This window comes from Lathyrus oleraceus, chromosome 2, assembly GCF_024323335.1.
Source record: "Lathyrus oleraceus cultivar Zhongwan6 chromosome 2, CAAS_Psat_ZW6_1.0, whole genome shotgun sequence".
Taxonomy (NCBI): domain Eukaryota; kingdom Viridiplantae; phylum Streptophyta; class Magnoliopsida; order Fabales; family Fabaceae; genus Lathyrus; species Lathyrus oleraceus.
This window is the reverse complement of record NC_066580.1, coordinates 419,711,955-419,735,575: the sequence shown is the minus strand read 5'-3', so window position 1 is coordinate 419,735,575 and position 23,621 is coordinate 419,711,955. Positions and strand designations below refer to the sequence as shown.

The window sequence follows — 23,621 nt, the reverse complement described above, 5'->3', positions numbered from 1 at the left end:
TAGGGACTTCTATAAATACCTCAACCCTAAGGTTGAGGGATCATCATATTCATTACACAAAAAATATCACATACAGAGCTTCTCACCTCCTTGCGTGAGTTAGCTCTAACTACACAATAAACCCTAAAAACCTCTAATAGTCCTTAATCACCATGGATTATCACATATTGTACTTTTAACAAGTACATTTTCTTTATTCTAATTTATTTCACGTGATTTTTTCTCCTATTTTAAATTCAAATAGTTTTGATCTTCTTTTCACATTTTTGCATTTAAAATAGATGACATGTCCATTTTGTAATTATGTTTTACTTCTAATTTTGACATCCGAGTCATTTATATTACATGTCACATTTCACAAATGACATACTCTCTCCGTCCCAAAATAAGTGTTGTATTTGTAAAAAATTATTTGTCCTAAAATACTTGTCATTTTAGCTTACCAATACAATTTTAATTTTTATCTTCCAATTGTATCATCTAATTAATACTCTTAATTTACTATTTTCTAACTTTGCACTAATTCAAATACACCAATAAATGATAAGGATAATATGATAAAATAACTATTCTCTCTCTTTTATTTATTACATATTTTTAATCTGTGTCAAAGTGTCAAATATAACACTTATTTTAAAATAGAGTATCATTTAAAAAAGGATACATTATTAATTTTAAATATAAAAATATGATGATCCTTTGAATTTAAAATATTATAACTAATTATCTAAGTGAGCTAAATTAGAGAGACATAAACTATAAAGTCATAAACTATAGATAAACCTAATATTTAAATATAATGAATAATATATAAATAATTTTTAAAAAGTTTAAATATATATTTATTATGTGCAAATATATCACTTTTTAATCATTATATTTGAAGGACTAACATTAAGTATATGTTTGGTTTTAATCATTAAAAATATGTGTTTTTTTAAATACCTGTGTTACTTTGTTTTAATCCATAAAAATTTATTTGTATTGAAATAAATCGTTGTAAAATTTATATAATGTTAGACTTGGTTTATCCAATATTTATATTAGAAGGACTGGTATTAAATATATTATATATTATATAGATCAATTTTGATCAAATTTAATTTTTAGAGACTAATATAAAATAACATAAATCAAAATCATGTATGTATTAAAATTTTGGCTTAAATTTATTTTGATCCCTAATTTTAAAAAAAATAAAATTTTGATCCTCCACTTTAAAAATTAATCTACTAACTTTTGGTTTTTATCCTTAATAAGAGCCAATTCTGGTAGTGTGGCAATGTATAAATGAACAAATTTAACATTTAAATTATAGTTTATGAAATAATTTTACCTATTTAGACACTCAGAGATAATCAAACTTAACCTCTAAAATGTGGCAAAGAACCAAAATACAAAAGAAAAATTGAAATAAAAATATTAAAATAGATATTAAAACTTAATTATTTTTTAGATGTAGAGGAATTAGAAATACATTTTAAGACATAAATCTTTTTTTTTAACTTTATCATCAGCCAAAAGTAAAACAGCAAATCAGTAAAGCATCAACTTTTATACGTACTTCTTTTTTTATATACTATATTAATTTTCTGGGCTTATGCCCATTTTATCAACAAAAAAAAACTTTTAAAAAACATGAAAGTAGTATGTCCTACATGTGCCTCCTCAAAAAGGTAGTTGCTTAGATAGGCAACAAAGCGAGGCAGACAAAGGAAACAAACAAAAATCAAAGACTAGTTATTATAATTATATCGTAAAGGCAAATTTAGGTTTATCTTTTTATGCATCTGCAATGTTACCTGCTGCTCACTTTTTAGCATGCGTGCCAATAAACATAACTCAAGTTAGAAGCAAAGCATCACACACACATGTATATTATGTATTATCCTTTGGAAAAGTTGCATCTATCAAATGACATTATAGTATTATTAGCTGTGTTATTTTGAGACACAAATTTGATATTAAAATTTGACAATAAAATATATATAATTAACAGAGTTCAAATATTATAATAACCATATACATGATTTTCAATTTTTACAGCATTTCTCAAGAGAAGGTCATAAATTCTACAGGGTGAAACATTTCATATCTTGTATCGGTCAACATTGGTTATCTTTGCTGGAAAATCTGCACACGCATTCCCCTCGGAAACCTATGCTTGATTGAGATATCAAAATCCAAGAATATTTGAACATTAGTTATCAAGAGTGTATAAGTGTGTGATAAATCAATAGATTTGTGAATCATATTGATGGTGGTTGTTGAATCTGAATAACAAAACAATTTATGAACATCATGATCCTTACCCATTTTAAACCCTAGACGAACGACCATCAACTCATCATGAATGATGTTAATGGCTCTTAGGAAACTACTAAATCTCTTGATCCAATTACCATTGTTATCTCTGATCACATCTCTTGCACCAGCTCAACCCTTCTTAGATTCATGACAAGTGTGTCCTCCCTAGATTCACACCATGCCACCCATTCTACCACATCATTGTCAATATAGTTGAAAATTAATACCTTTAGTATATTGTTGAAGATGTCTAATGTTAACAATCATTTGATTTATAATGATATTTTCTTTGGTAGTGCCCACTAGGTATCTTGCCCTTCAATTCCACCATAACCCTACTAAGAATAAGGTTATGTTATAACCTTTATAGTTATCGTTTATCTAGGTCAAGACATCTAACTAATTATTGAAATGTATGTCAATGAATCTTAGAGTTCTCCATATCTTTATAGTTGCATTACAATCTTTAAAGCATAACATGTCTTCTGGTATGGATGGCATCCTTCCCTCGCCATATTGTTGTGGAGTTGGTAAGACTTTATCTACTAGGACTCGATTAGAGGAAACCTAAATCTCATTTCATGTAGAAGAAGGGGTGTCTGAGTGATTTGCCTGATAACCAGATCAGAAGGCTTCCCAACGGGCGTACTCGAGTTAGAAGCCCATCAGGCGGAAAATGTACTCTGAATTTCGACCAAAGCATAAGCAACTCAAATTTCCTTATTCAATGTTCACATTGCATCTTCGATCTTCATCGCATCTACATAGTCAAGAAAAGAGACATCACAAGAGATTCAAGAAAATGAAATAGGGAAGACAAGGCCCTAATGCCAGTTACCAAATATCTTCTTCCTTTTCTCCTTTGATTTGACATACACCACCCAGCGGATCTGAATGCACTTTTTCAACCAGTTTCTAGACGTCGCGTCCAATGGGGTGACTCCGCCAACATAACCAAGCTCCTGATAGAAGGTCACCAACTGGCTCTTCAAGTATGGCTCCTTCTATGACAAGCTCCACTCAATGTAGTGATACATTCATGCCCACATCAAGTAGTGGCTTTGAGTCCAATACTTGTGAAAGGTGTCTCTGCACCCAGGTGAATGACTAGGCTCTAAGTGTCATATCTACGCACGCGCCTCATTAAGAGGAGTGACCAGAAAAAAGTGATCTTTTAAATGTTTCATTGGATGTAACTGCGAATGGCCAATAAGCAGATGGTTCAATGCACCAACTTCAAATTCATTTAAGGGAGGATGATAACCTATGAGAGAGAATATGAATAAGGATTATGCATCCATAGTATTGACTGTAAATCCTCTTATCTTCATCTGCAATCAAAGTTTGGTCAAAGACATTCTCACAAGCAAAAGTAGAAGCAGTCCTCTGTATATCTGGATCCACTCAATTGTCTAAAATATCCTAATTGTCCTTCTTGGTTGAATTAGACATAATCACCGTAGTTGAAATATGTTGTGAAAGAATGCAGGTACAAGGTAACAAGCAAACAAGCTCAAACGCTCACAATTTTATAAACCCTAAAAAAGTTGAACGAAAGCAAAAGGACGACGTTGAACTTTGAAACTGAAAGGAAAAAGGAACCAAACATGCAAGATCAATGCCAACGAACAAAGTTATTTGAACTTCGTCCAACACTTGAACAAAAATGCTCCCAGAAAATAACGATAAAAAAAGAATTAACACTCTCTTTTGCTGATCAATAACATACGAAAAAATAAAATAACACTTCAAAAACTCTTTCTACCCTACTCTAGCATTAAGGATTATACGATCACTTCGCACTACAAACGAATAAGATCTCTTTGAAAACGGTTCAAAAGACACTTGAATACTTTAAGAAAGGAGAAACATCATTACCACTTTTTCCCAAGAGCAAGTGACATCCCATTAATAGGGCTCTGCATCACATATCATGTGGCAGAGTGAAGATATATTACAAATCTTTGCTCTGTAAGATAAAAACAAAAGAGTGAAGATATATTACAAATCTTTGCTTTGTAAAATTAAAAAAAAAAATGTTAATCTTGCGGATCAACCTTAACAAACTGCAAATCCATTATTTCCAATCAAATCTAATTCCAGCATAGAACAGTAACCATAGTATTTGCATATCCAAATTCTTATTTTCAAAGCCGTTTGAGTTCTATAACAACATCAATGCCCCCAGACTTTTATTGTACCTAATTTTTTTTTACAAATTTTACCTAATTTTTTTAATAAACAACTTAAACCAAGTATCCATCCGTAGCATATAAAGAACTCAGTATTCAATTTCAAAGACTTGATTAATAATGATAGTCCAGTGCGTTAGTTTGTCAACCAGGTTCATTTTCGTCAAATGGATGATGCGGAAGCCGATATACAAAGAATACACTTCTCTTTAGTCAAATGGAACATTACACAATGAAAGCATAAAATAGAACTAGAACTAAACATAGTCATGCTTCATCTTCACTAGTTTCAATAAGAACAAGGTTCTTCTTGGTCTTTGACCTTTTTGCAGCTCTACCATCACTTGCTTGTTCATCAGTCAGCTTGAAATCAGAATAGTTTACAATTTGCTCAAGAATCTTATTTCCATATTTTCCCGTCTTCAACTTTCCAATTACTTTCTCCAACTGCACGAGCACAAAACATAGAAAACTTACAACTCTGATTTGCAGTAATAGAAGTGTCAACACTCAACAACTCCAACAGTTGTCTTGTATAGTAGTACTCTTTAAATTTAAAAATTCTTGAATTCCTAGTCTCGTGTTAGATTGTGTCTGTGTAGTCAGTAGTGTCTACGCTGCAGATTGACCAGTAATCCACGTCTTAAAGTTGCTGCTGACAGTCCCTCAAGTTTTTTTTTGTTTAGATATAGATCAGAATAAAAACCACCATCACAAAACTAGAAGTTGGTGAATAAAACTTACCTGTTCCAGTGAGTTTGGTTTTTGAGAACATAGCAAGCTGATTTGTTGAGTAGACAAGACAGAGTGTGGAAGTATTCCTCCATGAAGGGAAGAAAGTTCTTTTCTCAGCTCATCAAGCTTTAGCTCTAAGCCAGATGACCCGAGGCTGCGTTTCAATCTTTCAGAAGCTTTAGTTTTCTGTTCTGTAGAAACCTCAAGCTTCACAGTCTTCTTCCCTGCACACAAAAATATCCAAACAGGCACAACCAGTTGGTAATCAACAAACCCGTGACAATTTGCAAACTGAATAGCTTTTGCTCTAATAAATTAGCTTTATGGACTGACATCTACAATGAGAAATGTGTACCTTGCAAAATTTGCTTCGCCAATGGCCCTACAGTAATATAAGCATTTGTAGAATAAGCTGTATGTTGAAATTCTTCTTTCTACACCAAGAAAAGGTTGGATCTAAATCACCCACTAGAAAATGGAAATATTACATTTTTGCACTAACAGGTAAGCTCAAAAAACCTGAAGATGTTGAACTATAACTGATAGCCAATGCAAACCAAAGTAAAATAACTTTTTGACTGGTATTATTACCCTATGTTTTACAAGGATTGGCATTCAATTGTGACACAATCTTTACTTTTTGTTGTGCTGGGGTTGGAAGCATTGTTTTGTAAATAAATTAAAGTGGAGCCCAGGCAAAAAATATGAAGTTATGAACCCTAATTTTAGCACAATCATAATGGCAACACGGTTGTGTGTGAAGAGATGCAAATGGATATAGAAAATCATTGTTCACTAGTTTCATATGGGAGCTTCTGAATTAATTGGGATTTGAACTACATTTGTGCTTCAAATGAATCAAGATTGTCGCAAAAGACTAAATGAATCTAAGATTGATTTCTAGCAGTTCAACGCATACACATATAATTCTGCTGATAAGTGAAATTTCACAGTAGAACAGCGAGCTAAGATAGGTGATTTTAAATCTTGCAATGTAAGTCGCATTGCTTTTGATTGGTATGGAATATTAATTTTACTACCCCAAGGACTTTTAACTTTTGTCTGATCCACATCTTGTTCTGTTGTGCCATAAAAGACCAATAAACTAGCTAATGGAAATCAATAATGATCAAACTCTATTATACTCTTTATATAAGTGTGTAGAGTGTGCTCTTACTTTTATCTTGAAAATGTAACCAGGGTTGTCTTGCCTTGTCTGGCAACTGACAGACTTATTTTTTAGAACAAGAAATTTTTCCAACTTTCAATATTAAAACAAAACTATATTACCAGAACTCGCTCCAGTAAAAGGTGTAAGATGAGCTGCTCCATTTCCTCTCGTTTTAAGTCAGAACCTGCAAAGTTCAATGTACAAAAAATTGACAATCAAATTTGTAATAATTAATAAATTACCTTCACAAGACAGATGTTGCAATTTTCAGGGGTTATGACTTATAAGAACAAAAGGATGAGGGTATTTCAATTGTCAATAAAGTTTACAGAAGCAGTTCACACACACCTCAACCTGCTTCTGGGCGAGGTGGTATCTTGACACACTACAATTGAATCCATTAGGTTACTATGTTACACCTCCAACTTTTGGGTTAAACTGATAGGAACTTAGATAAAAAGTGGGAATTGATAGAAAGAATCAAAAGAAACTTAAAGCAACTTTAGGAATAGAATTATTCAAAATAGGAGAGATGCCTCTCCCCCTCCAAGGGTTTTTTGCTTCATAGAGGATTTCTTCTTTAAAAAAGAAACTATCAAATTCACAAAATGAATCTGTTGAACGGAAGAAAATGGAGGCATGAGACGGTGAAACAGTGTTTGAATGACACCATAGAGACTATTATATAAGCATCGAGATAATCAATATACATTCTCAGTGTTAATTACATGATAAATATGATATCGTGTCTATCTTAATTACTTAATATTCCTATAAACAGAATATTCTTTACATAAATTTCAACATAATCATTCTACCCTTATTTCCCATATTTGTATGAGTTATATCCACTCTAACAAAACTAATACACTAACTAATCCTAATTCAACTACCCATTTCTACTTTTTGGTAACCCAGAAGATGACTTCCAAATCCTTAATTATGCTATTTCTCAATGTTAATTCAACTACCCATTTCTACTTTTTGGTTACCCAGAAGATGACTTCCAAATCCTTAATTATGCTATTTCTCAATGTTAATTCAACCACCCATTTCTACTTTTTGGTTACCCAGAAGATGACTTCCAAATCCTTAATTATGCTATTCCTCAATGTTCCACCATTGTGCGAGTCAACACGACAGAGTCACATCTTCCTTTCATCAGTTCACTTCCCCATGGACTAACTACATCAACCGGCAAGTCTAGTTTCTCACTCCCTTATTATGAATCGCATTCAACCTTCTTGTTTTCTGGTTTTCTTGCATTCGGTTTCCTCCTCATGTCCTTTATGCTTTTGTTTCCACTAAATTTGTTTTTCTCATGTCCTCTATGCTTTTGCTTCCACTAAATTAGTTTCTTCTCCAATCTGACAAGTATCCAAGCACTTTAAAATTGAGATATTCTCGCTTGAAGGGTGTTGTTACATCTGGTTGGTATCATTTTATAGGCAATGTGTGGCAAGATGTCATGACATTGTGTGAAACTTACTGTCTCTATGTGTTCTAATAAGGACGCAACATGTTGAGCATAATGTTGCCCAGACTGTGAGACATTCGGTCTTGTCCAGAAGTTGATGTGCGCTGAGTAAATCTCGTGCTGATTGAAGATTTGTTTCTATATTTATCTAATTTTAAATTTTTATGCACTTTTTGAAAGAAGGAAGTGTTCCCAAAAGATCATTCAGCAAGATTAAAATAGATAAATTCTTATATGATCAAGATTTAACCAATCAATTATTGTCAATCAAGATAATGAAGAATTTGGTTATTTGCGCTTGTGGTTTGTTCAACCGCGTTCAAAGAAGGAAACCCTAATGGGCTTTGAAGTTGGACCTTGTTGCTATTAAGGAGAAGCTCTCCATTGTAAAGACTCATACCTTTCACAGTCAAGTTAGGCGTGTTTATTTTGTTTCAGTTAAATTGTTGTTATGTAATACTCTATTCTTGAGTCTTATTCCTATGATAAGGAATAGAGTATTTTGAGTTGTAATTTGTTGAGTATTTTGAGTTGTAATTTATTCCATCATTTTGAATCTATTGTAACTGTGCAAACACTTGAGAGAGCGATTGAGTGAAAGTGAGAGGGGTCTCCTATTCATGGGAAGTCCTGAATAGAAATTCACGGGTAGTACTAGGAAAAGCGACATTGAACTAGGAGAGTTCAAATCAGATCAATTTGTACTTCTGACTATTAAGAGCGAATTTCCTTTCTTGGGTTAACGCCTTCCAGATGTAGGTGACTTTGCACCAAACTGGATTACCAATGCATGTGTCATTTCACTTATTGTTATTATTTTACTTATTACGTATTACTCTTGTCATACACATTGTTACGACATTGTGTATGACATCTTGGCATTCAACAAACAGAATTTCAAAGGAAAAGAAACAAACCACGTAAAAACTCCACTATGCACTTAAGGCTTCTTGATGTGGGGGCACCTGGTAGATATGGGAGGCAATATGTAAGGAAACGTAAGAAAGAGAAAGAGAGAGAATAGGACAAATTCTGTTAGCAGTAGCACATGGGTTGAGACAGCTGGCAACAGCTATATGGTAATAGGACCTAGGAATAATTCCATAAATGACGGGGTCCCAATCATTGGTGAGGGAGGAAAAATATTCCACTGGATCTGAACCCTAGGAGAGAAAAGGCCTCTCAAAGTGCCTCTATCATCTTTCTTCTTTTTACGGCATTCTGCATTTTTCCTTGTACTGATTTTGCTAGATCCCATTTGAACTCTAGCCTATTTCTTTAATCAAATCAGTAATTTTATCAGTTTTCTTGTATTGTTTCTGAATCTCTCTTTTAGATACTGAATTGATTCTATCAATTTGGTATCTAGAGCCTTGGTTTCGTTTACTCGGTGGATGGTTGTTACGCGTGGTATCATGGAGAATCGCGTGGAAACGATGGAACAGAGGATGAATCAGTTCGAAGGGACGATAGAACAGATACGCCAGATCGTAACGGAGCAACAGTCCAGACCGCAGGTGACGGTGGAGCAGATTCGCCAGCTCATTCAGGAGCGTCCGGGTCACCGCAGAGGTTCCGACGACGACGAAGATGATGGGAGCATAAGAAGCAGCCGTTTGCACGAATCTCGACCCAGAAATCGCCGTCACTGGGGTGGAGAAGGAGGGCGAACCATGGGAAGCAGAAGGAAGCTGGAAATTCCCATTTTCAAGGGAGAGGACGCGTATGGTTGGCTCGTGCGGGTCGAGAGGTACTTCCGTTTGAATGGTGTAAGGATGCGCGACAAACTAGATGCGGTAGTGTTAGCTATGGAAGACAAGGCTTTGAATTGGTACCAGTGGTGGGAGGAGCAAGCCCCACTGAGGACATGGGAGGAGTTTAAGGTAGCTGTGATGAGGAGGTTTCAACCGGGTCTACTGCATAACCCAATGGGGCCTTTGTTAAGTTTAAGGCAAAAAGGCTCGGTGGTGGAGTATATGGAGAAATTCGAAATGCTGGTAGCTCCGTTGAGAAGGGAAGAAAGGATTATGTTGGACTCCATTTTCATGAATGGACTAAAAGAGGAGATTCAAGCCGAACTAAAACTCCATGAGAGTCAAAGTTTAGCAGATTTGATGGATAGGGCCCTGTTAATTGAAGAAAAAAATGAGGTGGTCCACAAGAAGAGTAGTTCATGGAAAGATAGAGGAGGGTCTTTTAAGATCAGGGACCCTGCAGATATAGGAGGATCTAGGAAGGAGGGAGAGAAAGGTAATGGAGGAGGTAGTGAGAAGTTCAGAGGGAGGAGATTAAATCCTGCAGAATTAGAAGAAAGGAGTAAGAGAGGGTTGTGTTTCAAATGTGGGGATAAATGGAATAGGGAGCACATATGCAAATTTAAGCATATGAGTTTTAAATTATGTGAGAATAGCAGTGAGGAGGAAGAGGAAAGAGGAGGAAAAGGGGTGCAAACAGAAGACGGGGTGGACGAAGTGGAGGAATGCAAGACTTTGCAACTCTCCCTACAGAGTCAAGAGGGACTAACTTCTAATAAATCGTTCAAGGTCTGGGCTACAGTCAAAGAAAGGGAACTGTTGACACTAATTGATTCCGGGGCAACTAGCAATTTCATTGATGCTAGGCTAGTGGAAATGATGGGATTACAGTTGGTGGAAACACCACCATATGTAATTGAGGTGGGGAACGGAGAGAAGATGAAATATCAGGGGGTGTGTGAAAAATTGAAGTTCTGGTTGCAAGGAGTGGAATTCAGCCAGAATTTCTTTTTGATGGAGTTAGGAGGGACTGATATGGTGCTAGGAATGGACTGGTTAGCTAGTTTGGGCAATATAGAGGCTAACTTTGGAAAATTATGCCTTATGTGGGAGTGGGGTGGACAAAAGTATAGTATTCAAGGAGATCCTACATTAAGCAATCAACAAGTTTCTATGAAAGGAATGATGAGAGCTTTGAAGGGTGAGGGGATGGGATTCTATGTGCAAACTGTGCAAATGGTTGCAGCAGAAAGGTATGCTGAGTTAACAGAGTGGGATGAGACTTTGGGGAAATTTGAGGAAGTGTTTCATTTACCTAAATGTCTACCACCCAGGAGAGAACATAATCATGCTATTTTGCTTAAACCTAATGCTGCCATTCCAAACTTGAGGCCTTATAGGTACCCTTTCTATCAAAAAAATGAAATAGAAAAAATTGTAGGAGAAATGCTCCAGGCTGGTATCATAAGGCACAGTACCAGTCCTTTTTCAAGCCCAGTGCTGTTAGTAAAGAAAAAAGATGGAGGGTGGAGATTTTGCACAGATTACAGAGCTCTAAACAAGGTGACCATACCTAATAAATTCCCCATTCCCATCATTGAGGAATTATTAGATGAATTGGGTGGAGCAGTCATTTTTCCAAACTGGATTTGAAATCTGGTTATCACCAGATTAGGATGAAGGATGAAGACATAGCCAAGACAGCATTCAGAACACATGAGGGGCACTATGAGTATCTTGTCATGCCTTTTGGCTTGACAAATGCTCCCTCCACTTTCCAATCCCTCATGAATGAAGTTCTCAGGCCATTCCTAAGGAAATTTTGCTTGGTTTTTTTTTATGACATCCTCATATATAGTAGGAGTAAGGAAGCACACAGAGAGCATTTAACTGTAATATTGCAAGTCCTGAAGGATAACCAACTATTTGCTAACAAGAAGAAATGTTCTTTTGGTCAAGAAGAGGTGGAGTATCTAGGGCATTTAATATCTGCCAAAGGAGTAGCAGCAGACCCCAGAAAGATAGAAGATATGATTAAGTGGCCTGTTCCAAAAAAATATAAAAGGATTAAGAGGCTTCTTAGGTCTAACTGGCTACTATAGGAAGTTTGTAAGGAATTATGGAAAAATAGCCTGGCCCCTTACTCAGTTGTTGAAGAAAGACAGTTTCCTATGGAGTACAGAGGCACAAGTGGCTTTTGATGAACTGAAGATAGCCATGACCACCCTCCCTGTTTTGATTATGCCAGATTTTGAAAAAGAGTTTGTAGTGGAAACTGATGCTTCTGGCAAAGGCATTGGAGCAGTGTTAATGCAGGAGGGCAGACCTGTGTCATATATGAGTCAAACTCTAGCAGCTAAAGCCCAACAAAAGTCAGTTTATGAAAGAGAGCTCATGGCAATGGTCATAGCTATTCAGAAATGGAGACCCTATTTATTAGGCAAGCATTTCAAGGTGCATACAGACCAGAAAAGCTTAAAGTTTATAACAGAGCAGAGGGTGATGGGGGAAGACCAGCAGAAGTGGCTATCTAAATTGATAGGATATGATTTTGAGGTTAAGTATAAGCCTGGAAAGGAAAATAGTGCAGCAGATTCCCTTTCCAGGCAGATGCAGTATTCTCACATAACTACTGTCCAAAGTGAAGCTTGGAATGGATTAGAAGAGGAGGTACAACGGGATGAGAAGCTGAAAGGGATAGTGCAGGCCTTATTAGCAGATCCTCTTAGTCAGAAGGGGTTTCAACTTAAGGGAGGAAGGTTGTATTATGAAGGAAGAATAGTGGTGCCTAAAGGATCCCCTCGAATTAGTTGGATTCTGAATGAATTCCATGATACAGCAGTAGGAGGGCATTCTGGTTATCTCAGGACTTACAAAAGGATTAGTAGTGTGGTATATTGGGAGGGTATGAGAAAGAGAATTCAAGAGTATGTGCAGGCGTGTGAAGTGTGTCAAAGGAATAAGTATCAAACATTGACACCTGGAGGATTACTACAGCCTTTACCTATTCCCACACAAGTATGGAGTGATATTTCTATGGATTTCATAGGGGGTTTACCTAAAGTGCAAGGAGTAGACACTGTTATGGTGGTGGTAGATAGACTTTCTAAGTATGCTCATTTTTTTCCAATTAACCATCCTTATACAGCCAAGAGTGTTGCTGAAGTTTTCCTTCAAGAAGTGGTTAGATTGCATGGATTCCCTAGTTCCATAGTTTCTGACAGAGACAAAGTGTTTCTTAGCCATTTCTGGATTGAGCTATTTAAGCTGGCAGGGACTAAGTTGAAATATAGCAGTGCCTACCATCCTCAATCTGATGGCCAAACAGAGGTAGTCAACAGGTGCTTGGAGACATATCTTAGGTGTGTTACAGGGCTCAAACCTAAGCAATGGCCTAAGTGGTTAGCATGGGCAGAATATTGGTATAACACCAACTACCATGCCTCACTGAAGACCACTCCATTTGAGGCCCTATATGGAAGAGCACCTCCAGTGTTAATTAGAGGAGACACCCCTGGGTCTGCAGTTGATGAAATCAGTAAATTGACAATGGAAAGAAACTTGATGATCAAGGAACTGCAGGAGCAGTTACTCAAAGCACAGGATATGATGAGAAATCAAGCAAACAAGCACAGGAGGGAGGTGGTTTATGAAGTAGGAGATAAGGTTTTCTTAAAAATCCAGCCTTACAAAATGAAGAGTTTAGCTAAAAGGCTGAACCAGAAGCTGAGCCCTAGATTTTATGGACCTTATGAAATAGTTAAAAGGGTGGGAGAGGTGGCTTATCAGCTTAAGCTGCCTGATGATACTAGAGTACATCCGGTATTCCATGTTTCCTTGCTGAAAAAAGCTATTAGTGCCTCTGCAGAACCCCAACCTCTTCCAGATTGTATGAATGAGGATTGGTATTTAGAACCCGTGCCTGAGAAAGGAATGGATTACAAGAGGAATGATCAAGGGGATTGGGAGGTCTTGGTGAAATGGAAAGACCTTCCGGAATTTGAGAATTCTTGGGAGTTGGCTGAAAGGTTAAAAGAGGAATTTCCAGTTTTCTTCCTTGAGGTCAAGGAAGTTTTTGAAGGGAGGGGAATTGGTAGATATGGGAGGCAATATGTAAGGAAACGTAAGAAAGAGAAAGAGAGAGAATAGGACAAATTCTGTTAACAGTAGCACATGGGTTGAGACAGCTGGCAGCAGCTGTATGGTAATAGGACCTAGGAATAATTCCATAAATGACGGGGTCCCAATCATTGGTGAGGGAGGAAAAATATTCCACTGGATCTGAACCCTAGGAGAGAAAAGGCCTCTCAAAGTGCCTCTATCATCTTTCTTCTTTTTACGGCATTCTGCATTTTTCCTTGTACTGATTTTGCTAGATCCCATTTGAACTCTAGCCTATTTCTTTAATCAAATCAGTAATTTTATCAGTTTTCTTGTATTGTTTCTGAATCTCTCTTTTAGATACTGAATTGATTCTATCAGCACCTCATAACACCTAACTCCCTACCATGGCAACGCTCCCGAGAGCCAACGATTGTACTCTACGACGTTTTATTTGGCCTTTCAAGTCAGCCCCTCCACATGTAGCCCTTTTTGTGCCATTGACAACCAGGCTTTAATACCATTTGATAAGTATACAAGCACTTGAGAAAGCCTCCCTTAAAAGCTAGCTATCAAGGGGGAAGAACCAAATCACTTGAGTACTACATCAAGCATCCTATACTACTCAAGCATCCTATCCCTACTCAATGTGGGACTTGGACATCCCTCAATACCCAAGTCCCTATCACAATCTTATATTTGTCTCTCCACCTCCTTGACCCATGGTATACGTGGTTTCTCCATTTCCTTCTATATTCTAAGGGTGCACCTCCAATGTTAATCACAATCAACGTCCTACGACTTCATGAGCCAATGCAACATCTTCTTAAGCTTAACAATTCTAAATTCCACAAACAAGTCATCACACTTGGTCTTCCCTTCCAAACACATCTATGATTCATCCATTTCTTCAAACACGCAAGGTTGAGAATACATATCTAAGATTCATCCATTTCTTCAAACATGCAAGGTCGAGAATAGGAGAGATGTCTTTTCTCCAAGGATTTCCTTTCATAATTCATAAAGGATGTTTCTTTTCACTCGCTAGCTATCTAGTTCACATAATGAATCTATTGATCCTTATTGTCCTCACTTACCTAATTAATATCACCTCTAAAGAACAAATTTAACTAATCCTATCTACTTTGACGCCCAACATTATTGGACTTGGTGTATGGATATAAATGATGGGTGATCTGATTGTGAAATTACATAGCAAGTGGCCCAACGGAACTTTAATAGACTCTAATACCTTCTTAGAATTGTGATTGGCCCAACGGAACTTTAATATATATATTTTTTTTTGGTACCCCCAAGAAAATTTCTCAAGATCCACCACTGACTCTTTAACAACCCTTTTACCCCAACATAAAACGTGTTAGTTGGCAAGAAGAAACCAGAGCGGAGGACAATTAGGAGGCCCAAGAATCTTGATACTTAGCAAAAAATAATACATCTAGCCAAATAAAAAACAGATGAGAGGACAGACCAACCTATTTCCTTCTGTTTTGTTTTCATTTTTTCAACTAATTGCAACATTGTTGACCTCTGATCACTTGCCTGAATATCTTGCAACAAAGAAACCATCAATTTTGCATGCCCTGCCAAGAGTAACCCCGTGTAAAGGTTTGTGTGAATAAAATGGGATGAAGAAACTATGAAAAAACATAGAGATCAAAGTGAAGAAAAACAGAGAAAGCAGTGCCATTATAAGTATATATGGGGTGGGGGAGAAGAGAAGACAAAAGTCAAAACAACTTACGGGAGACATCCACTTCCTTCACCTCACTTGAGAATGCACAAATGTCGCACATCCCTGTAACATCAAGTAAAAAAAATTTGAATGTATGCCATAAGCCTGCAAAGGGGCACAAGTAAAAGGAGCACTAAATTACAATATTAAAATGTACCATTGCATTCTTGTAATGGCTCAGCAAAATGCCGGAAAAAGGCACTTCGTCGGCATTGTCTTTTGGACTGGATTAAATAAGGGATAACCATAATTAGTTGGAATTACAGGGTTTTAGGAGAGAAGGATGAAAAGAGGGGAAAACATTAATTCTTATATATTATGACCAAATATAAAATATTAACTAGGTAGACCTATTTATGCTAATAATTGATTCCTAATCCTAACTAAACAAAGGGACAAATAACTCCCTAAGTATAAGCTAAAATCCCTAAGAATCAGAGAAGGATCCTATAAAAGAGCCCTAAAAATTGTGGTAATATAATAACCTTATCTATTATGCATCATTTTCTAAATCTTTTATTTCATATCTATTCTTACAAACAATCATACTCTATAATAAAGAAATTACTTAATGAGCATAATAATGTTCTATAATCAGGCCATCAATAATTATATGTTTCGTGTGTATTTAAGTATTTGTAACTTCATAGACAGACCATCAATAAGCTGAACTTAAGAGATCCCTCAAATAGACAAATGGGAAATAAGAAAGAAGCTTTAAAAGCTTTGCAAATGAAAGGAATGAATGAGTATCGTCTAACATCAACTACCAGTAGTCTGCATTAAAACTCGTAATATAGATTACCTGACAAAATCGTACTATGTCATAGAGATTCTGCAGTCCTGAATTTTCGTAGAAGACCATTGAGCTCTGAGAAAAGTGTTATTAATAAAACTTGTCACATAATCCATCAATCATCTTGCAACAAGCAACTATGTAATATTATTTATATTTTTAGGTCCTACATAATTTTTTGCAGCATTTAGCACAAGAACAGAATGGAACTGAACATCCTGTTCTGTATTGGTTCTCTCTGGTTCCACTCTTTTTAGCAGAACAATTTTTTTCACATTTTGTCCTGTTCTAAATATGCCCCAAACAGAAAACAGATCATACATATTTTGATCTAACCTATTTACCAAAATATACCTTTATCCCATCCTATGTTCTTGAATAGATGATGCCCAAACTAGACCTCAATAAAAATTTGAGCTCAAGATACATAGGTCTTATATCCCACAAGCTTCAATTTTTGCGGAATAGCATAGAAATACACACAACCTTAAACTCAAGAGTTTTTCAAAACTTTACCTGACGGGGAACATCACCAGGTCTAAAGTATAATAGGCATTCAGAAGGAAGCCCGTCTCGACCAGCTCGACCACTTTCCTGTTGAAAAAATTATGTAATGATGTTAACTAAAAGCCAACCACCATCTCTTTTTTTAAAGCATTGGGCTTTTAAACCACACGTCAAGCCCAAAAGAATTTCAAATGAGATGGTGCTAGATTAAAAAAAAGTCCAAGGCTTTCACCCAACAGCTTAAGCTTCTAGAATAATTGGGCCCCCGGTAATAATATAAAGGATATGTAACATAAGAAAATATTTCCAGATTTGGAGCAAAACCTGGTAGTACGTTTCCATTGATTTACTCAAGCTGTGATGGATGACAAACCTGACTACATGAAAATATTTAGCATTAGATATCATCAGCCACCAAATACAATATGCATGTCCACTAAGGGACTTCTCACTTGCAAAAAATTCAGAGTCAAGCTTCTATATTCAACAAAAGAAGGTGCATAATATACCCACGTGAGCATCTATTTGAAACAATATAACCATGTAACGAATATCAAAAAAGATCTCAGAAACTCCAATAAAATTCAGATTGCAAGAGACATCAAGTCGCAAATAGCAAGACATCACATTGATACCAAAAGGGCCAAAAAGAACATTGATTTTCACCGAAATAAAAATAAAAGTCCTTGTGAACAATGCATGACGTACTCTACAATACTGTAGCCATTTCTGCACTAAAAGCATGGAAAATAATGTTTAGTATGATCCTTTCAATCTTTGGCCCGTCATATTTTGGTGGATGAAGTTTGAAATTGAAGCGGATATTTTTTTTTCGAATTGAAACTAGTTACTGATGATAAACTATTATCAATAGTGCAATACAATACAAGATAATGTTGGGAAATTTCAAGAAAGCATTGTGAAATTGTAATACTAACCATCTGGTTTGTTAATTCCCATGCCAAAAGCTACCTGAAATGTAAATTATTATATAAAAGTTCAATGCTTAAACAGGTCATAAGTGATAAATGAATGCCATACAAGATGATAAATGCAATGATACACACCGTACCAACTATGACCTGCAGCCTGTTACTGCTCCACCTGCATAACCAAACGTCAAATCTCCATTAACCCATTTGATAAATAATGCCATCATCATATCATTTACAATCGACTATATCTTCATAAACATGAATAATGCACAAAAAACCAGATGTATCTCAAATTTCATTGGGCATCACATTATAACAAGATGTAAGACGGAAAAGCTATATCTGACGGCTGATCTACTTTAATACCATTAAGCAGGGTCCAAGACATTGGAACCTGTATTTAAATCTAGTCAAGGTGTTTTAAAAATGCGGTTCGGGGATTAATGGGTAAAGATAGAGCTCACATTCAACACTAAAATCAAATGCAATTCTACTCGGTTAGTTCCTAAAACATCAGCTAGCATAACTTCAGTATTCAGTGACGTATTCAGCACAATAAGCAAGAACTCCACCTACATATATAAATAAAGCATTAACATATAAAAGTCACAATAATTACTTTACCGCATGTGTACTTTTTCACGATCATTTACATCCATATCTGCATGATAATGACCAGCAGAAATTCCTCTCTCCCTTAGCTCCTTTGCAACCTAAAATAATGTTGGCAATAGAGAGGATAAGTATCTCCGCCACTATCTCCTCCTACCATGGAGGTGGGTGGATATACATAGCACCCCCATTCCTGATGTGGTGATTTCAACTAACAACAGACAAGATTTCAGGTAATATAAATCATAAAAGTTTTCAAAAATATATCAATTAGCTCATATCGTGTATTTAGAGACCTATATCAGGCAATTTTTCGTATGAAGAAAAAAAGACTACAGAGGAAAGAAAAAATGTACAACACGGCCAAGTATAAGGTTTCCTAGAAAATACAAGAGGAAAACCAAAAATAAGAACAATAAGAAAATACAACCAGTAAGTGCAAAGCTACCAAATATCTGCATAACAGGGATGGCAACTCCCTTGAAACTGATATGTGCATAACACGAAAGAGAAGCTGAAAACATAATCACATTCCTAAGAAATTCAAGGGCAAAAAGACACTCTTGAAATGTGTGCATTACGCTTGCATTCTTGAGGGCAACATTTGACATTCAAAATATGTATTGTTAAATGTTGAAGGAAAACTATAATCATGCGTACCAGTTCACATTCCTTCCTAGAGAAGCAATAAACAATCCCTGATTCGCGATTTGGATAAGATTCTTGAATGAATTCGGCAATTTCGTCAACAACCACCTTACTGACAGATGACTTTTCCTTTACCTGCAGTGTAAATATGAAACAATATGATCGGAGATAATAAACTAATTGTACTTGTTATTAAAGCCAGATGTATAGTTTTTTGGGGAGGGGAAGGGGGGCATCCGTATAAAAAACTGTTGACTGTGCTGATATTGATTACAAATATACCATATAAAATAAATTTGGCCTATTGACTGTGCTGACAAATTTGATACATCTACGAATGTGCAACATCTCTACCAGATCATTTTGGACCCTCTGAGTAGCAGTTGCCTGACAAATTAATGTAATGTTAGAAATCAAAATTAAGTATGGAGAGCAAATGCAAATCTAATAATTTTATTTGCAATACTAAGCAGAAACGTGAAGATAAAAACCTACAGTCAAAGCAATCATAGGAACATTAGGGAACTGTGTCTTGAGAATACCAAGGTTCTTGTAATCAGGTCGAAAGTCGTGACCCCACTGACTACAGCAATGTGCCTCCTGCAGTGCAAAACAAAATCAGAAATAGTACTATCATACAACTAACAGTGTATTGCTATGAAACACCAGGACCTCTGCAGGATAGTCGTAGCAATGAGACTTAACATGTAGAATAAACAGTGCATTGGATTTCATATGGTTTAATAAAAATGTATAATACTAAGAACATACAACATACTAGAAGCCGTAAACAATAAATCAATAAATAATTAAGTAATCAAGTGTAGGAGCAATTAGAATGAGGCTAAATATATTTTTGCTGAATATATTTTTAAACCAGGCTAAATCTTATGCTACTATTTGGCAGGCAATATTCAAGTGCATCAACAATTTCCACCATGGAAAGTAGTATCAATGCATTTCAAGAACATGACAAACACATGAGACTGCGGGACTGAATCTGTTGAGATGCCTTTGGCTATATTTGGTTTAGGGAAACATTTTTCTTTTTTTTCATTTCTTAATTTTACTTATTAATATAAGAGAAGTGTTAGCATCACTCACTCTAACACTCTCTTTCCAACACACTGTCTTTTTAGGTGAAATCATGTTGGTCGCACCACTTTGGAAATAGGTTTGACATAAAGTGGTGGGGCTCACATGAACTTTGTGCAATATAAGAAAAAGTGCTGGAAAGGAAGTGTTTGAATGAGTGTTCCTACTAGATAGCCCTTTTCGTGAATACAAAAATGTCACTTTATTTCTACTAGAGTATATTTATTCATAGTTGTTAAGCTTAGTTTAACACTCCATCCCTTTCAAAATAAGTGTTTAAAGTTTTTAGGCACAAATTAAGAAATGCAATGAAATTGTCAAAAGACATGACAATTTTACTAAACTAACCTTATTAACAATTGATGTGTTTCCCACCATCATAGATACAAAGTGAAATATAGTACTTTGGAAGTAGAGTACATAGTACTAATTAGAGGTCAGAATAGGGAAAAACTTCATTAGTTCTACATTGAAAATTTGAAAAGTAAAAATGATATTCATTTTGAAACAACTTTTATTTGTTAAAGTGACACTCTTTGTGAAATTGAGAGTATCAGTTAATATCAGTTATAACCGTCAGTTAGTCAGAGTCATGCAATAGCTTGTTCTATAAATAGTTCTTTCTCTATAAATTGCATTTTTCAGGATCATGTCCTCCTAACAGGCATTTATCTAATAAATCAATTTTCCTCCCTCTGTTCTTAACTTTGCCATCCCTTTCACCTAATTTTTAATCAAACCTAACTTAAATTTTCTCATAACCTTTCATTGTGCATGCATCGCCTCTTGAGGTCTTACAAGTTCATAAATTCTAATTCAGGTCTCAAGAGTGTCTCTTGATAGGGTACTCTGCTTGACTACTTCTCACAAGGGGTATGACTCTCTTACCCGAGATGGTTGTTAATAATTTTCAGTTACAAATGTTATTTTCACCTCTTCCTGGGTCCGTGTATTTTTGCACTAGTTAAAAAAGGCTCAAAAGTAAACCAGCAAATGAAGCAAGATACAACAATTTTCTAGGTACACTTGTACTAATTCATAAAATCAACAACCAATGACGTTCATAGAAATTGTGAAATCAGCAAACATAATTCAAAATAACTCTAAAGAGTGTGTCATTGTGAACTCACATCAATTGAAATTAGCGAAAGACGACCAGCATGATGGCACTTCTCAAGTTTTGACATAAACCTCTTGCTTTTTGATATCTTTTCTGGAGTAACATACAAAATCTTGAGTTCCCCCTCGCCCTTTTCCAAAGCTTTGTATATGAACTTCTCATTTTCCTTACTTGTTGTTGAAGTTAACATATATGCTGGGATGCCCAAAGCAGTCAAACCCATTACCTAAAGCAAACCCACCATTCAGTTAAAAATGAAACAGAAAATAACCTTTTAAATTCATGAAAATGTTCATGACCCCAAAAAATGGACTGCATTCAAACAAAATGAAATGCACCTGATCTTGAATTAGCGAAAGCAAAGGACTGACGACTAGAGCAATTCCGTTACGAAGAACAGCAGGAAGCTGGTAGCAGAGGCTCTTGCCACCACCTGCAGCCATAATCACCAGAACATCTCTTCCACTCAATATGGCATTAATAATCTGTCATCAATGAGATTACTCGTTAATAAAATTGTACACAAAAGACTATAGTTCTTCAATAGGGAAATAGAAAAACACAGACAAACTAAAGCCCCCAATGTCAATATTTCAACAATTGATACACGTGATAGCGTTATAAATTAGAAATTATTCACTGCCTAACTTTTGAAAACAAATAGTGTTTAAAAAAACTAACAGCGTCATAAACCAAAGTACTTAAAGATTCAAACACAACCTAACCATTATGACAAGTTAATCAGGTGAGTAACTCAGTACATATACAGATATCCTACTGAGAAAATTCTGACGTGTAAATTTATGTGTACAAATTCAAAGCTGATAACATCCACCCCTCAGACACCCACTATAGAACATGAACAAAAACCACAATGTTAAGAAGCTCGAGCAATTCGCAACAAAAGCAAAAATATTAATAAATCGCATGGAAGCAACAAATTGATCCGTGTAACATATTTATATTCTTAACATGAAATGGTCTGCATAACGCAAATGTTCCCCGCATTATGTCTACGTAGCACCGGCACTTCAGATTGAATGTGTATCCCATATATGACACATGCTAGTGTAGTCAGTACTGACACATGTGTCTATACTCAATTACTCCCATTTTAAATTATTACTGGTGTCGCCGTATCAGTGTGTGACGTGTATGTGCTTCATGGATTATGATGCCCCGCTTTCTTTCTCACAAATAAAACAATGAACAGGTACTTTAAGGAATAAAACCCCTTTGAATTGGGGAGAGAAAAAAAAACAGCATTCATTTTACCTCTTTTTGATTGGCACGGTAAGATGAAATGCCGAAAATGTTTAATCTAAGATCAGCTGCTTCAGAATCCCATTCAAATGGCCCATCCCAATTCTCCACTGTACTTGAACTTGCATTATTTGCCTCATTTTCAGATTCTTTACACGCTTCCAGAATAGAATTCAGCTCAGATTTCCTCTCATACAACCTCTCTTGCCTCTCAATTAACGCCCTAATTTGTTCTGCACAAACAATTTTTTTTCATATTCAAAAATAACAAAATGAAAGTTAGTCCATGAATTTTGCAGAACATGAACCCCATTCTGTTTGCATTTTATCTAGAAAACTTTACCTACAATGGTAACCTAGTAGTTTGTTTATAGCATCAACATTGGGAGTATTATTATGAATTGAAAATTGCTTAGCGAAAGTTGAAAGAGAAATTGAGGAAAGAAGCACCTTGAACATCTTCTATCTCGGCTTCGACGTTGTGAAGTTCCTCCAAAACCTCATAGTTCTCCATCTCTAACGTTGTGAGAGTGAGTGTATAAGGGAACGAACCCTAAAGGCAATGCATGATTCAGAACTTCGAACGTTGGTGTATGTAGCTATGTAAAATTAGCTTGGTATTCATAGCTAATTATTATGAATTAGGGTTATTATGAATTTTAATATCTTAATCTCTAACATTGGAGCAATCAAGCAAAATTTGATTGTATATTAGACTTTGTTTACATACAATGGGGTAGAATATAATTAAATTTAAGGGAAACTACATTACATTGATTTTTTATGAAGGTTTGGAGGGGTGTTACGGGATAAAATGGAATTGAGTATTGTGATAATTAATGTAATTATATTGTTTAGATTTATAAATAATTGATGAAAGGTTAGGGATTATACTATACATTTAAAGTACGTAGAAAATGTTTTTACAATCGAATTCATCAATGTGGTATCGTGATAGGTGATAATCATTTTTGGCATGTTTTCTTAGTTTTTCAACATTGTCTGAGACATTTCCAAAATCCACGTAATATTGTCTTCTTTTTAAGATTCCAAAAATGTATAGTCAAATGAATAAGTCATATTACTTTGTTGTTTCGGGTCTAAACATTATATTATTGTCTAACATTTGCAACACTTTCGGGTATTTTCCTTTTC

At 35.6% G+C, this 23,621-nt stretch overlaps 1 protein-coding gene across 1 annotated transcript; it reads right to left on the bottom strand.

Annotated features, from left to right (window-relative positions):
• Positions 1 to 4,592: 4,592 nt before the first annotated feature.
• LOC127119873 (ATP-dependent DNA helicase Q-like 2) lies at positions 4,593 to 23,245 on the bottom strand. Its single transcript, XM_051050233.1, has 20 exons — positions 22,917 to 23,245; positions 22,479 to 22,699; positions 21,542 to 21,688; positions 21,214 to 21,429; positions 19,484 to 19,588; positions 19,271 to 19,375; positions 19,001 to 19,123; positions 18,353 to 18,441; positions 17,861 to 17,897; positions 17,732 to 17,765; positions 17,118 to 17,170; positions 16,803 to 16,880; positions 16,296 to 16,361; positions 15,648 to 15,714; positions 15,500 to 15,553; positions 15,231 to 15,338; positions 6,525 to 6,589; positions 5,590 to 5,668; positions 5,244 to 5,458; positions 4,593 to 4,946 (listed from the first exon to the last, which is right to left on the bottom strand). The coding sequence occupies exons 1-20, from the start codon at positions 22,978 to 22,980 to the stop codon at positions 4,767 to 4,769; spliced, it is 2,106 nt and encodes a 701-aa protein (XP_050906190.1). The 5' UTR covers positions 22,981 to 23,245; the 3' UTR covers positions 4,593 to 4,766.
• Positions 23,246 to 23,621: the final 376 nt, after the last annotated feature.

Excerpts from the sequence above, each read along its gene's own strand:
- LOC127119873 (XM_051050233.1), bottom strand. The coding sequence starts at position 22,980 with ATGGAGAACTATGAGGTTTTGGAGGAACTTCACAACGTCGAAGCCGAG. Across the intron at positions 21,430-21,541 it reads TTTCGCTAATTCAAGATCAG|GTAATGGGTTTGACTGCTTT; the intron begins GTGCATTTCATT and ends GGTTTGCTTTAG. Across the intron at positions 15,339-15,499 it reads GAAGGAAGTGGATGTCTCCC|GGCATGCAAAATTGATGGTT; the intron begins GTAAGTTGTTTT and ends TACTCTTGGCAG.